This window comes from Symphalangus syndactylus, chromosome 7 (assembly GCF_028878055.3).
Source record: "Symphalangus syndactylus isolate Jambi chromosome 7, NHGRI_mSymSyn1-v2.1_pri, whole genome shotgun sequence".
Taxonomy (NCBI): Eukaryota; Metazoa; Chordata; class Mammalia; order Primates; family Hylobatidae; genus Symphalangus; species Symphalangus syndactylus.
Window position 1 is genome coordinate 91,708,930 of NC_072429.2, and position 15,507 is coordinate 91,724,436.

Genomic DNA, 15,507 nt, shown 5'->3' on the forward strand with positions numbered 1-15,507 from the left:
ACAAAATATGTCAAGTGAAATGAACTAAGTAATAAATATGTGCCCAACATGGGCATATATATAAATTCATATAGGAAATGTTTATTCCTACTTATGCCCTGTAGGAATATAAACATGATTTTAAAGAGAGGCAATTTTACAAATTATAAATCATCCATTGCCAGCCCGAGCCAAAAAAAAAAAGTGCATTTTAACCAGACCCCACCCCAAGTCACCCCTGGCCCTGTTCCCAACATACACCTACACCTGTCCAAGCTGCTGTGTGCCCCTCAGGCATCGATAGAAATAACAAAAAGGAATGAAGCAGATGCCCCTCACGATATCAAGGCATCTATTTTTACCCTAAAAGAGTAGCCATGCTATTTGTGGTTGCTAGTTTTCTATATATCATCCTCCCCCTCTTTGCCTTCTCTTTCTCTTTCTTGCTTCTCACACCTGTGTTTGTGGAACAACCTTAAGATCTTTTTACAAAAGCAAAGCATAGCAGCTGGGGGTTGTTTGTTTCACATACCTTCTGGCAACTGCTGCTCCACAAATGTCCAATTCGCACTTCCGTCCTGCCTGTCTACAGGGAATATTCTGCTGTTCCTTGCCTTATTTGTGGACATTTCTTTGCTGCATGTGGGTGCATGTATGGAGGTGGAAGGGCAGATGATGTGCTCTTTGCATTCTGGGTTTAGCTATATCATCTGTGATAGACAACTTTCAGTGGTTCAGTGAACCCCCACCAGCCTTTCTAGCAAGAGAATAGATAGGTGCAGATTAGAAACAGTCATTTGCTACAAGGAAACAACCAACATCTTATTTGCATCTGTACATGTCAACAATGCAATTAGGACAAACTTTTGAGAGAATTAGATTGAAGTGGTAATTAAAGAATTGTGTTGTGAATTTTAATGTGATTGTCGAGAGGTAAATTATTTGATATTGTATTCATCCACTTTAGAAAAAATGCCGTGGAACCTTTCAATGAAATGTCTCTGAAAATATCACCAGTGCTAGGGATCTGATGAAGGCATAATTTGCTTATTTAAGATTCAAATAACTCAGAGCCTCATTATATTAAACTCCACCACAATGGTGAGTCTTCTTACAGTGTTGGGGTACAGGATGCACGATGGAATTTTTTCTGATGTGTTGAAATTGTAGTTTAGGCCCCCAAAGCTGAGGTCATTAGGAAAAAGTACTTCTACATTCTAAACAGCAGTACTAGGTAGCCCATGCTCATTTACTAAAAGTTAACAGAATCTGTATTAAATAATCAGTGTTCCTCTTCCCTATCACCCATCTCCATTTAAAGAGAGTGAGAAGAGCCATTGAATTTGAGCATTATGGACATAACAGCTGTGTCATTTCCCCCTTATTCTAGCCAAACTACAAGGAGTTAAGAGAATTCCCTTGAGACTGGGAGGATCTACATGAGGGGAGACAGGAAACCCCTTGCCTGGCTGGACCCTGCAGTTGCCACCATGAGCCAGGAAATAGATTTGGTGAGTGATTTGTGCCCCCAAGTGCAGAGGCTGGTGCTTGTTCTTGACCTGGTGAGCTCAGAAGGCCTGAGATTGGCTGAAGCTACCTATGCATGAAAGCAAGGGCTGCCACAAAGAGAATCTTGCACTTGTGCCAGCTGGCTTGGTGGAGTGTGCCTGTCACGTGGGCTCAGGTGCTTGTGATTGGACCCCGCACAAAAGGGAAGCCAGTAGGGATTAACAGGTATCAACAAGAGGTTAAAAAATGAGGGATGCCAAAACTCAGCCAGAGAACACATCACCCATATCAGGGCATAATGTGGTAAGGAGATTCCTATGTGTTTTCAGAGTATCTGAGGTTTGTTTTAATCAGACATGGTAAGACACAAAGACATGTAAATTGCTCTTATGAAGAAAAAAGTTTATTATACTCGCAGCTCCCTAGGAACAGGAAGCATAACCATTACATGGTGGGGAGGGTTGGTGGGGTGCACATGGAGAAGCACCAGGGTTGGTTAGGAGGCAGAGGGAGCTGGAGGAAATTCAAGCAAAAGCCTTTAGTGTAATTTCTGTGGAAAGGAACACAATGCAGGGTAAGCAGGACTGGCTAATTTAAATAATTTCAGAGGCTGCAGAGTGTAGGGGCTGTCCCTGGTTGTCTGGTACCTGGCCTTGGTGTGAGTAGGGCAGATGGGTAGTGGCCTGGGTTGTGAGAGCCCCATAAAGGAAGTGACTGGGTGTGGGCTCTGGATTAAGCAGTTTGCGTGTTCCTAAACCAAGGAGTTGCTTATCATCTCTAGGAATTGGCTAACCATGTAAGGGAAGGTCCCTCCAGGTTCAGGAATGCCCCAGATGTCAATCAAAATACAGAAAATGAAAGACATGGGTAATACATTGTGGATGCCCTCCAAAGAACCCATGTCTGAGCCCCCCCCCAAAAAAAAAGCTGGCATTTTGATGCCTGCCACAATGGGAGTAACAATAGTGAACCAATGTTAACCAAGAGATAACTAAAGCAGCACCAGGGACTAAACCTGGGAGGGACACACTCTTCCTCAAGTCATTCTCCTGATGGAGGAAAGATAACCAGAATGGCAGATATATGGCCAACCACTGTAAGGGAAAGTGGGGACTCTGCTTGAGAAATTGCATTTGAACAGTAATTTTCAAAATTACTTAGGCTGTTTATATAAAATCCTATGTACACCTTTCCAACCTTTACTCTACATGTTTAGTTTATTTAAAGGCTCATTGAGAATTAGCTATCATTCCAATTTTCCCAGTTTTCTACTTTTTATTATCTTTATATAGCATTGGGTGTATCTTGCAAAAATGTTTTCCTTTGGTAATGATATGAAAATGGTGCTTTTTTTCCTGAGCATTTACCTATCTAGATATCCTTCTGTTGTCTTCACAAGCAAAAATTTCCCTGAGTTTTTAATTTAAATCAGAGCTGTTAATATGACTACGGACATGGCTACATTTTTTCTGGAATTTGATTTTGCAGAGACAAAGGACTGGAGACTATTTCTAATGCTTATTATGTTTTAGATGATCTGCTTTTCTAACTTGATTCATGTAGAGTTTTTTCTCTTTTTTTAATTAAAAAAAGTCCCATTTATATCTTAAAGTGAATCAATGTTTATTGATTTGGTCTGATACACGATGGCATGTTTTGATCAGCTAGCTCATATTTTCTTTGTCAGGCAAATTTTCTTCTATCATAATTTTGATTGTTCCTTCTGTTTCCTCTGGTTTTTAATTAGAAAATTCTGTACTCTTAACCTCTCTGTCTTCCATGTCTACTTTCCTATCTTGTAACTTTTTAGTCTTTATCAGTTAGGAATGTGTTCAGACATTAATAACAGAATATATAGCAAAAGAGTGGATTAAACAAATAGGGCTGTATATTTCACACAACAAGAAGTCCAGAGACTGGCGGGTTATGCCCAGTGCAGCTGATAGATACAGGAGGCAGAGAAACGAGGGTCCCTGGAGAGTCTCCAATTCTCCCCACAAGTGTTTACATCAGACGTTTTTGTGCAAATGAGGGAACCTTCCCAGGGCCTTCTCTGGGCATGTGCGCAATGGACTGGGGATTCACCTGCACACTGGGAGAATAGGGTGGAGCCACTGAGAATTCACACCTTATGCAGTGGGGAAGAGTCTGGCCTCTTGGTATTCAATCTGTGAGGTAGGAGCCTATTGGCAGGACCCCTTCTTTTTTGCTGAGAGCTTTCTTTTAATAAATTCCACTCTCCTCCCTTTTCAATATGTCTGCGTGCCTAATTTTTCCTGGTTGTTAGAAAAGAACCTAGATTTTAGCTGAACTAAAGAGCAAAAACTCCTGCATCACAATGACTATAAAATAACATCAGAATGTTAGGCTCATTCTATCTCTTTGCTCTGCCAGCCTTAGCATGCTGGCTCGTTGCCTCTTGGTTTTAAAATGGTTGCTGTAACTACAGGTATCATAACTATGTTCCAAATAGGAAATGGGGTGGGGAGAGCAGAAAGGTGAAGCAGGCCTTCTCCCAGTGAGGTTCTGCCTTTTTATTTGGCAAGGAGGTAGTTCAGGAACCAATTTTGTGCCTCACTGGCCAGAACTGGTCACATGCCACCCCCAGCTGGTCAGTGGCTGGGAAAGTGGGTGAAGGATGGGGTTGGTCAGCCAGCCAAGAGTGCCTGCTTGCAATGTCTTCTTGTTCTTCATCATCATCCTGGAAGAGGCTCTCAAGTTGATTCATTACATAAATGAACCAGTTTTCTAAAGTCAATTCTGTTCATTTGCATTACCAATATGAATTTTAATTCTGTGATTTTTCTTTTTGGTTTCCATGGTTTTTAATTTTTATTATTATTATTACTTTGTTATTTCAAGCATCCGCCTTTTAAAATTTCATTCTGCATGTCAGCCTAACTTTTACAACCTAATTCTGATCTCTCCTTATGATTTTTTGTTGTTATTTTTCTATAGAGACTGTGAGTTTATCTGTCTTGTTGAAAACAAGAAGTCTATTTTTTATTTCCTGTAACAAACCATTTATAATGATGTAATTTCCTCTGAGACTTTGATATAATAATACTTAATTTTACTCAAGCCAAAACCTTTTTTCCCCAAAGATCCCATGTTATTGATTTGTATTTATTTTTAATTCCTCCTTGACTTAGGACGACTCTACATGTATAAACCCGTGTATACTTTGTATTTGCCTTTGCCTGTGTTTCTAGCATCCACATTTAGATTCTCAGTCCCATTCTCATGTTTCATGTTGTGAATGAATTGATTATTTATTTTTCCATCCCCCAATCCAATTTCCACTGTTGATTAGCGTTTCCCTGTTGGCCTGAGGTAGGAACATCTATACCTTTGCTTCTCAGTTTTCAGGTGTGAGAAGAGTTTATGTTCAGTACAAGCAAGTAGAGCAATGCCTGAAGCACGGTTAGGTCTCAATATATATTACATCACCATCATCATTATTATTAGAGGAAAGATAAATTTTAACCCAATAATCACATACATTAATATAAAATCTTACAGTGAGATAAAAGAGATGAACATCATTTCATGAGAGCACAGAACAGAGGAACTTGATCTAGCCGGGGCCAAGACAGGAGAAAGAGGCTATGGCTGTGTCACAGAAGACTCCACTGAGGAAGTGATACTTCAGCTGAGAGAGACAGATAACGTGTCAATTGTGAATATTTTGTTTGCCAGTGGGTTTCTAACAGATTTAAATGAAAGGGCGCTGCTTGATTCAAGGAACTGAGAAGCAAGGTCTGTCTTCAAGCATGGCTAGATCCAGGTAAGTTGTCTCTCCATCTCCTGACTCTGCTATCCTCTGTGTTGGCTTAATTCTCTGAAAATCCTCTTCACAATTCTCAGAAAGGCCAAAATCAGCTCCAGTCTCACTTCCTACCAGGTTTGCTACCCTAAGAAGAAGAAGGCTTCTCATTCCCAGTGATTCCAGTCTAAGTCCTAGAAATAAGTCCTACTTACCTAGATGGGTAACATGACCCCCTCTAAGTGAATTGCTGACACCAAAGGAATGGAATGCCTTGAATCACCACGTCTAGGCCCTGTGTCTTTACCTGGAATGAAAACTGATTGAGGAGGAGAAAAGGCAGAGAAGGTATTACCAAAAAGGTGACTGGATTCTGGACAGGCAAAACAACAGCCTATACTGTACACAGGAATGAAAACTTCACAGAGAAGAGCAAATAACAGGGTCCAGTCTTCATTTTCTTCCTGACTCTCTGTATCTCTCACTGCCTTCAGTACCTTAAGTATATTGTCTATTGAGGAATGTGATCTTTGAGTAGCTGTATAAAAAGAAACACCATATCTGGTCACTGAATGCCCTGGAGCAAATACAGTGTTTATAATTTGTGGATACCCTGTATCTCGAAAACAATCAAAGAGTGGGGTGAAGCCCTTCCTTTCATTGTACCTGCTCAGCTACCTGGTTCTATTTCAGAAATTAAATTATCTAAAGGACACCGATTAGGTTCAGAAAGTCAGCTCAAACAGACTTGAAAAGTGAAAGAGAAACTAATTAATTCTGTAACTAAAAAAATTCCTCCCAGACTCCAATAAATCACTGACTGTAAGCTTCAGTTTCTAATATTATGAGATTTCATTCTTTTTGTGCTATCATGAATTTTTAAATTGAGAGTTACAGAAGGCATTTTTCAGGAACTGGATATAATAGCCTGAAACCATTTTATCCCTGATGGTTGCACAAGATCTAGTAGCTAATTAGTCAACTCTTGGTGACCAATTGAGTGTAAGGGGTCACTGAAGTGATGTTTGCTTCTAAACTAGCATGATGCTAGCAGGACTGCTGCTCCACCTGGACTGGGTGCGGGGAGAGTTAATCATTGGATCAACAGCTAGGGTAAAGCAAGGCTTTTAATGCCTCCCTCACTCTAAAATTCTGTATCTCCATTATTCTATATTTAAGAGTATTTATAAAACAATACCAAGTAATTCAGCCTGTGGATAAATTATTTGATTTTCATTGTGACATTCTTTCTCCAGTTTGCCGCTTCATTGGTAAGAAGAAATAATAATTCACAAGACAAAATAGTATTTGACACGGCAAATTATTAGGCAAACTGTTAGAAAAACTCAAGACAAATTAAAATTAACAGAGTTTAATTGAGCAAAAAACTATTAGCAAATCAGGCAGACCCCAGAACCAAAATTGGTTCGGAGCAGCTCTGGGGCTACCACATGGTCCAATGACAATTATAGACAGAATAAGGAAAGTGAAGTACAGAAAACAAAAGTGAGGTATACAGCTTAGTGCTTGCCTTATGTGAACACAGTTGGAACAGTGGGCTGCCTGTGGTTGGCTAAGACTCTACTACTTGTTACAAGACCAGGTAATAGTCTGTTTACACATCCAGTTAGGTCACAGTTCACTATGTGCGGAGAAACCTTTAGGCCAAATTTAAAATATGTAAGGAGACAGCTTTAGGCTAAACTTAACAAGACAACAAAAAATAGACTAAAATTTCTGTGAGTCACTGCAATTGCCAATTCTTCCAGAAGGCATTCCACCCAAGCTGATTCATTTTAAAACACAGATAACTCATCAGAAGATAGGTGTTGCAAAGACTTTCAAGCCCAAGGAACTGCTGAAGAGACTGCATCGAAGATCCAGCATCTATAGTGTACTTCATGGAATCCAGACTGTGCCAATTGACAGCAATAGAGAGGCCTCAGGGTAGGTATTAATGGTGAATGAGCATGTAGATATTAGATCCAAATGTCAGATCTCCATGAGGAGCAATGTGGAAATACCTTGCAAAAGGCAAATCTCTCCAGACAATCTGATTATTGTGAATATCTGCAGCATCTAGTTGGTGGAGGAACCTGTCCTCTTTTCATTTGCTCTTGGTGGAAGCAGCAGTAATAGCCTATGGTATCTTTTCTGTCCATCATGAGTTATAAAAGTACATTTGTAATACAAACAAAGGAGGCACACTAACACCTACCAGGAATAGGTATGAATACCTGCTGTGTGCTAGGTCCTGGCCAAAAGAGTATACATGATTATGCATTTAACAGTCACCAAAAATATTTTTGACAAATACCATGACACCTACTTCATAAAGAAAAAAACCTAAAAGCTCAGAGTATATCATTAATTTGCCCTAAATAGCATAGTAAACAGGTAGCAAGTATGAAAGGAAGGGGTATTGTTCATCTGAGAAGAACAGTGGAAAAATAACAGTGTTATTAAAAAAACAGAACCAAGGAAACCGAGAACAAACATAGCTTAAAGTACGACTATGACACAGATTTAATGAGAAACTCCCAGTGAACTAGAAGATTGAAGATTTACCCAGGTTTTAAAAATAATTTTTAATCAATTTATTTATTTATACTTTTGATATTGACTGTACATCGTTTAACGCTGAACATGGATGAGGAAAACAACAAGAATGTCACAAGGCCCAGGGGTCACTGTTGCTGAGTGTGGATACCACAGCTCCCGTACATGGCTACAGAGACACTGCGTGTTCTCATATGTAACCCTATCAGACCACATTTTGTTTATCAATAGCAATATTCATGCTTCTAAAACATCACATGCCCACTCTGCCCAAGAAGCAAATATCTGATCCACAACTTAATGCAATAAGTATTGAATCAGATATTCCTGGGAAGCAATTATTTTTAAATAGCCATAGCTATTTTGATTACATGGACATTTAAGTTCTTTCTTTGCCACATTTGTCTTCAAAAGAGAGATGGTAGGATCAAAAGAAAAATGTAATATTGGTGTCATGAAAGCGTAAGAGAGATTTAACATTTCAGGAAATAGAGTGAGACCAGAATTATTTTAGCAACTTAGTCTTACGTGGAAGATATATAAAGATGCCACCATCATTGTGTTAATAATTGAACAGAGGCCCCTTTTCCCCCATTTATCTTTTTCTTTGTCATGAGAAAGTAGTTTTACAAATTGCAAATATTATCAACATTGCTGGGACTTGCACTAGTCAGAAAACCTCACAGTGCCCCAGTTTTGGTGTTTTTCTTTTTTCTTTTTTCTTTCTACCTATGAGTTTAATAGTGCTTTGTGATCTACAATCCCAGAGAATAACTTTTTGCATTATTCTAAACAGTAAGCTATGATGAAAAAATAGTTGAAAAGCTAACAAATTAGGTTTCCCATCTAATTTTTATTACAAAACTCTGTAACGGGTTTTTAATTCCTGAAACCCACTCTGGGAATCCCCACAGGATCCCCCACATCATTATACCAGGCTTTCTGTACACTGTCATGTGCCCCATAACAACATTTTCGTCAAGGATGGACCACATATATGGCAGTAGTTTCATAAGATTAGAATGGAACTGAAAAATTCCTCTTGCCTAGTGACATCATAGTTGTCATCACATAGCAGCACAATACATTATTACAAAAACCTATGATAAAAAAAGAAACAGATCAAGCAAACCACCATGGACGTATTTTTTAAAAGAGTGACACCTCCTCAAGAAGAGCCTCAGGCAGGTCCTTCAGGAGTTTTTCCAGAAGAAGGCATTGTTATCACAGGAGATGACAGCTCCATGCATGATATTGCCCCTGAAGACCTTCCAGTGGGACAAGATGTGGAGGTGGAGGACAGTGATATTGGTGATCCTGATTCTAATGTGTGCATGTGTGTTAACTTTTAACAAGAAAAGTTTAAAATTTTAAGAAAAAAATTAAAAATAGAAAAAAGTTTGTAGAATAAGGATATGAAGAAAATTTGTCTGCAACTGTACAGTGCGTGTTTTAAGCTGTGTTATTACAAAAGAGTCAAAAAGTTTTTTAAAATTTAACTTTATAAAGTTAAAAAGTTAAGCTAGGTTAATTTATTATTGAAGAGATAATTTTTTTAAATATATATATATATTTTTTGAGATGGAGTCTTCGTTCTATCTCCAGGCTGGAGTGCGGTGGTGCAATCTCGGCTCACTGCAACCTCTGCCTCCTGAGTTCAAGAGATTCTTTTGCCTCAGCCTCCCAAGTAGCTGGGACTACAGGCATGCCACCATGCCCAGCTAATTTTTGTATTTTTAGTAGAGATGGGGTTTCACCATGTTGGCCAGGATAGTCTTGATCTCTTGACCTTGTGATCTGCCCACCTCAGCCTCCCAAAGTGCTGGTATTACAGGCATGAGTCACCACACCTAGTCTTTAAAAATAAATTTAGTGTCACCTAAGTGTACAGTGTTTACCAAGTCTACAGTAATGTATAGTTATGTCCTAGGCCTTCACAGTCACTCAACAACAGCAACTCTCAGTCCTGCAAGCTCCATTCATAGTAGTGCTCTGTACAGGTATACCATATTTTTATCTTTAATATCTTAATTTTACTGTACCTTTTCTAAGTTTAGGTATGCTTAGATACACATTTGCTTCCCATTGTGTTACGATTGCCTACAGTATTCAGCACAGTAATATACTATACCTGTTTGTAACCTAGGAGCCATAGGCCATACCATGTGGCCTAGGAGTGTAGTAGCCCATACCATGTAGGTTTGTGAAGTACACTCCATGATGTCCGCACAACTACAAAATCGCCTAATGATGCATTTCTCAGAATGTGTCCCCATAATTAAGCAATATATGACTGTATGTCTTATTTCCTCTTCTTCCTTATTTTCAATTACACTTTATTTCTCATCACTTCTTTTGCCCCTCAATATATCTTTCATATTTCTCTCTCTCTACTTTCATACTATTTTCCCTCCCTTTTATTCTTCCACCATTCACCCTTCACTGCTACTCTGGAGAACAAACCATTACATGTAATTTACACATAATTTATCAATATTTATAATACTGGCTTTCTGAATAAGCCTCTGGTTCTTATTTTTATTTAATATTAAATGAGTTGTAAATCTTGTATTCTCTACAAAACAAAATGAAAAAACCCAGTACAAACTACAATTTTCTCTCCGTTTGAAATTTCCCACTTTTACTTTTGATTCTCTGTGCTTAGATATTGAGTATTTCAATTTACACCATAATTTAAATTATACTGTAAGTCGCCATGTAATGAAACTCTTGGTAGCATAAATTAACAGAGTATTTATTTAATATATGTATTGAGATTTAACAATACTTGATGCGTTAAGGTTAATTTTTCAAAATATGTTAAATTTTAAACTCATGTTTTAATGAAAAAATTCTATTAAATGCATTTTGTATGCTATTAAATAATTATCAGTCTGGTTTTTGCTTTTTAAGTAATATATATTGCTATAATATATATTTTATATCTAGAAACTGATATATATCTACACACACATATGTGTGTATGCATATATACATATATATTTCTAGATATCTATAAATCTAGAAAGTCATATATATGTATAGATTTAAAACATCATGTGGTATTTCACTTTAAGTAAAAACTAATCTCTAATATTTTACAATAGTAATTTTGGTATATATAGAGTTCACATACTCATGACTAATATAATTTTTTATTACAAACAAGTCATTAATATTATATGTCTTACACATTTTGACATTTATCATAATCCTATTTTATGCAAAACACAATTTGAGAAGTACTGTTGAAAGAATTATTACTTTTTACTTCCAGTATTTCATGCTAACTCACGAATTAAGTCAAATCGTTAGTTAATTCAGGTATATAAAATTTGATAAGAGTGAGTCCCACTTTGGGCAGTAAATTCTCACATGTGACGTACCCTTTGGAAAGCTTGGTTTACAGCCTCCTCACTTCGTGTAGATTGTGTGGTCTGGATTTTTAGTATTCCAGCCTTCAGTGGATCCAAGGGTGTGCTTCCTTTTCTGCTGCTCTCCATCCAGCAGGGAAAGAAGGAATACTGTAGAAATGGCAGCGCCTGCCCTCCTGCAACTGGTTCCTGACTGCCTACATGCCTGTGGGAGCTGTTTCCGCAGCCAACTTTGTGACTTTCTTCCTTATTCTGCTTCCTTCCGCATTCCTTCCATCATGTCCCTTTTCTGTTACCAACAACCGTGTTACCTTAGATAGATCCATAACCTGCTCCAGCTTCATTCGTCCCCCACCTAACTGTCTACAGTAACTGAAGGAGTTAACACAAATGGGAAGCGAAGGACATGCCAGTTACTGAGTGAGATGCTTCATAAATCTATGAGGTAGGCACTTTTAGTATCGTTTTATAAATAATAACACTAATCCTTAGGATGGCCTAGAGTCACATGGATTCAGCCCCAGAAACGAGATTTCTAAATTAGTTTCTTAACTGAATCTTTCACTGTAATCAACTAAGTACATTGCTTCTTACCAAAAAGAATGTTTGTCATAATAATAATGAGTAGAAAAATGGTTGTGAAAGGTTTTTGAATACTATAAAATATTCTATCAATGCAGAGTAGAAGAAAATGCTAATTTATAGTTTTCAAGCCTTTTTATATCACCTTATTTAACTTACTGTCAGGAAAATATGCTGATTGTTCTAATAATCGGTTAATTGAGAACATTCTGTATAAACCACACATGGGCTATCAATTTCAAAGAGTTACAAAAAAAAGTTTACTCCGTCTCAGGGCTACTTTAATATGGTTTTCTCTGTCTTCAGTGGGCAGAGAAGACCTTACAAGAATATCATGAGCTTGGAATCTGCCTAACTATATTATTGTACAATAAGCACACATTAATTAAGCAGTACTAATAATCAACATGAACGAATAAAAACAAGCTTTTACTATTAAGGTATTACTATCGATTTTTATAAACACCAAAATAATATCCCTCCTAGGCCCATTACACAGATAAAAATAACCATTCATTTAATTAATACTGACTCACAGTAAAAAATTCAGAGTACTTATAACACCCACATTAATATCAAGAAGGTTCATTAGAACTAATACTACAATAAATATAAAATGAATTAGTAATGATTACACCATTATTTTAAAGCATTCTTATTTGTACTTTTGTATGTACTTTAATCACCATCACTCTAAATGGCAATGAACAAAAGCCAGGCTGGGCATATTTATGTAGAAATAATGAGGCATATAAATGCAACTCAGTGAAAGCCATGCACATCTTATCTGCATTTGTTCATTAACACACCCGTTTGTGTGGAAGGTTACTAAAAAAGACATACTCTTTATAACATTTGTGAGGAAAATTAAAATCATCCTGCAATTGGTCCTCCTCTTTGGTTTGAAATTGTTCCTTCTGAATATCCACATTCTGATTCAAGATGCTAGCAGAGTACCTGGCACATAGTAGGAAGATCATAAATAATTGTTAAATAATGTCCATGCCTCCATGTTACATTCTCGTCTGGAAGGACTGCTGGCTACACTTGAGTATGATCAATTTTAACTTTGATTTCAAAGAATCTGTTGATGATTGTCTACATTTACAATCAAAGTTGGACAGATTTTATTTACTAGGGGGTAAAAGGGAAAAGGAGAGAAACCTCTTTATTTCTGCCAGCTAACCAAAGTGGGGCAAAGAATGTAATAAATAACTCTTTCTTTCAGAATGGGTCAGTAGGGAGGAAAATTAAAGAAAAAGCTAAAAAGATCTATTTTATATTCTCTCTTCCCATTCCTTCTTTTTTTTTTTTGAGATGGAGTCTCGCCCTGTCACCCAGGCTGGAGTGCAGTGGTGCAATCTCGGCTCACTGCAAGCTCCATCTCCCAGGTTCACACAATTCTCCTGCCTCAGCCTCCCGAGTAGCTGGGACTACAGGCGCCTGCCACCATGCCCAGCTAATTTTTTGTATTTTTAGTAGAGACAGGGTTTTGCCGTGTTAGCTAGGATGGTCTCGATCTCCTGACCTCGTGATCCGCCCGCCTCAGCCTCCCAAAGTGCTAGGATTACAGGCATGAGCCACCACACCCGGCCCTCTCTTCTGATCATTATCTTTTAGGATGTCAGGAATCTGATTGTTTCAATTACTCTGATAAAAGAAGGCAAAGGGGAAAAGAAACAACAAAACTCTCCTCTCTTCCTTTTATACCCTTGCTAATGACAAAACATTTCCACATGGGCTCTTACAGAATCTTAAGTCCTGATTACATCTGAATTAGAGCTGAATGGATAACATAGTTAAGTTGCTAGTATTTTAAAAAGTTACTTGTATTTGCTCGTAAGTACTGGGTAGTCAGAAAACTGCCATTTTATGAATATTGACAATGTGATAAAGGGGCAATTCCTCCAAAATAAGTCACGGAGTCCTGAGCATCTTGGAGGGGAAAATGTGGGTGTTTTTGGTGGGTAGAAAACGGATACTTCTCTTTGGAGATCTGGTTCTCTTTGGAGTTCGCATGCTGCTGGATGAGTGCTGTCAAAGTCCTGGCCCATGCTTGCTTGCCCTCTAAATCCTCTGCCCTAGCTTCTTGTTGCTTTGATTTTATGTTCTCTCTACTCACATGACTATTTGTCCAGCACAGAAGCTAAGGATTTGCTAACTGTGAAGAAAAAGTTTATGTGTTTCACGACACTGAAAGCTTTGAAAACACAGAAGCAGTGAGCAAGCTAACATTTATTCTAAAGATAAACATGAAATCCAGGGAAAGAAACAAAGCACAATTTATTATCCTATTGATCACTAAGAGACTAATGTCTTTTCCTTTCCTAAAGACATTTATCCAATAAGCTTTGTACACACCACAGCAACAATCTGTAACCCATTACAGAAGTGTCACTAACATAGTGTTAATTACCACAGTATGTGACTTGGAAATGGTATCTTGAGTAAAGTGGGATATTTGGTCCACAGCCCAACATCTGGGTCTTTTTTGTCTCCAGCTTGAGGCCATTCTCCACCTCTGGGTCAAGAAATAGGATATTCTAAGGAGTGAAGAAGTAGGTTCCTGATGTTTCTTCCTTTCCTTTCTCAGTTTATACCTCCAGGTCAACACTCTCATCTGATCTCAGAAGAATTCATCACTTTTTGAGGACCTACTTTGTGCTAGGAACTTTATGTAAATTTGTTCTTTTAGTCTTTATCACTCTATAATATGTTAGTATACTCATTTATGGGTGTAATTCTATGTATGTAACTCAATAAACTGATAATACAAAGAGAACTTTCAAATTGGTATGCCCACCTCACCAAAGCTCTTTTTATTTAGTCATGAAATTTCATAACTAAAGGAAGTTCACAAATTGAAGACTAAAGATTAAATAACACAGATAATAAATAACACACAGCATTACCATTAATTGCATGGAGCCACCTTTGCAGCCACTCCTGTGGGAAGTTATTTGTAATTACATTGTATGCTAGACCTGTATGTGAAGTAAATAGACATTTTCTCACCATCCTTGTCAAAAATATTTTATTTAACACCAGGTCTAAATACAGACTATTTTGCTAGGTACTAGAGAAGTTTTAAGGCTTTTGTCTAATATGTGAAAACACAAGTCTTTCTCTCTCATTTTAGATCAAGCTATTACCTCTCTTCAATTTGCATGTTAGCTTTTAAGAGCACTCTTGGAAATCATAAAAGTACCCAGGCACTCTGCCACCATCTACTTTGGTCTGTAGCATGATGGAAAGGAGGGTGAGAATAAGGAAAGTGGATAGATGAGAATTGAAATAGATGATGCTCTATTCTAAATAAATTAGGGAGAAAGAGAATGTAAGAAGAAATTTTAAAAAGTGAAAGGTTAATACTGATATAATAATATCTAATCTGTCAGAGTTTACTATGCAGACACAGTGCTAAATGAGTTACACACATTAGTCATTTAAATCCTCAGGATAATCCCTTCATTTAGGTACTATTATGATCCCCAAATTGCTAATGAGACAGCTGAGGTTTAAAAAAGTTAGTATCTAATCCAAACTAGCTAGTAGATGACATCTGGATTCCAACCCAGAATGCTTGCACCAGTGCTTGCACCTCTAATCATCATGTGTCAGGAAGCAGAAGGAGATAAAGAGAACCAGCAATTACTTCATGGAAAGAGCAAATATAAGCCTGTGCTCCTAATGTCACTGGCATACTACAGAATTAGGAGCCAGTATTCAGGAGGGGGC

General features: G+C 37.7%; 1 protein-coding gene across 1 annotated transcript in view; it reads right to left on the reverse strand.

Annotated features, from left to right (window-relative positions):
- Positions 1-13,871, reverse strand: part of LOC129485881 (putative uncharacterized protein LINC02906) — a 32,029-nt gene extending 18,158 nt beyond the window's left edge. Inside the window, exon 1 of the mRNA XM_055284886.1 lies at positions 13,752-13,871. Within this exon, the coding sequence (XP_055140861.1) occupies positions 13,752-13,788 (37 nt within the window). The 5' untranslated portion in view covers positions 13,789-13,871. The remainder of the gene's footprint in view (positions 1-13,751) is intronic.
- Positions 13,872-15,507: the final 1,636 nt, after the last annotated feature.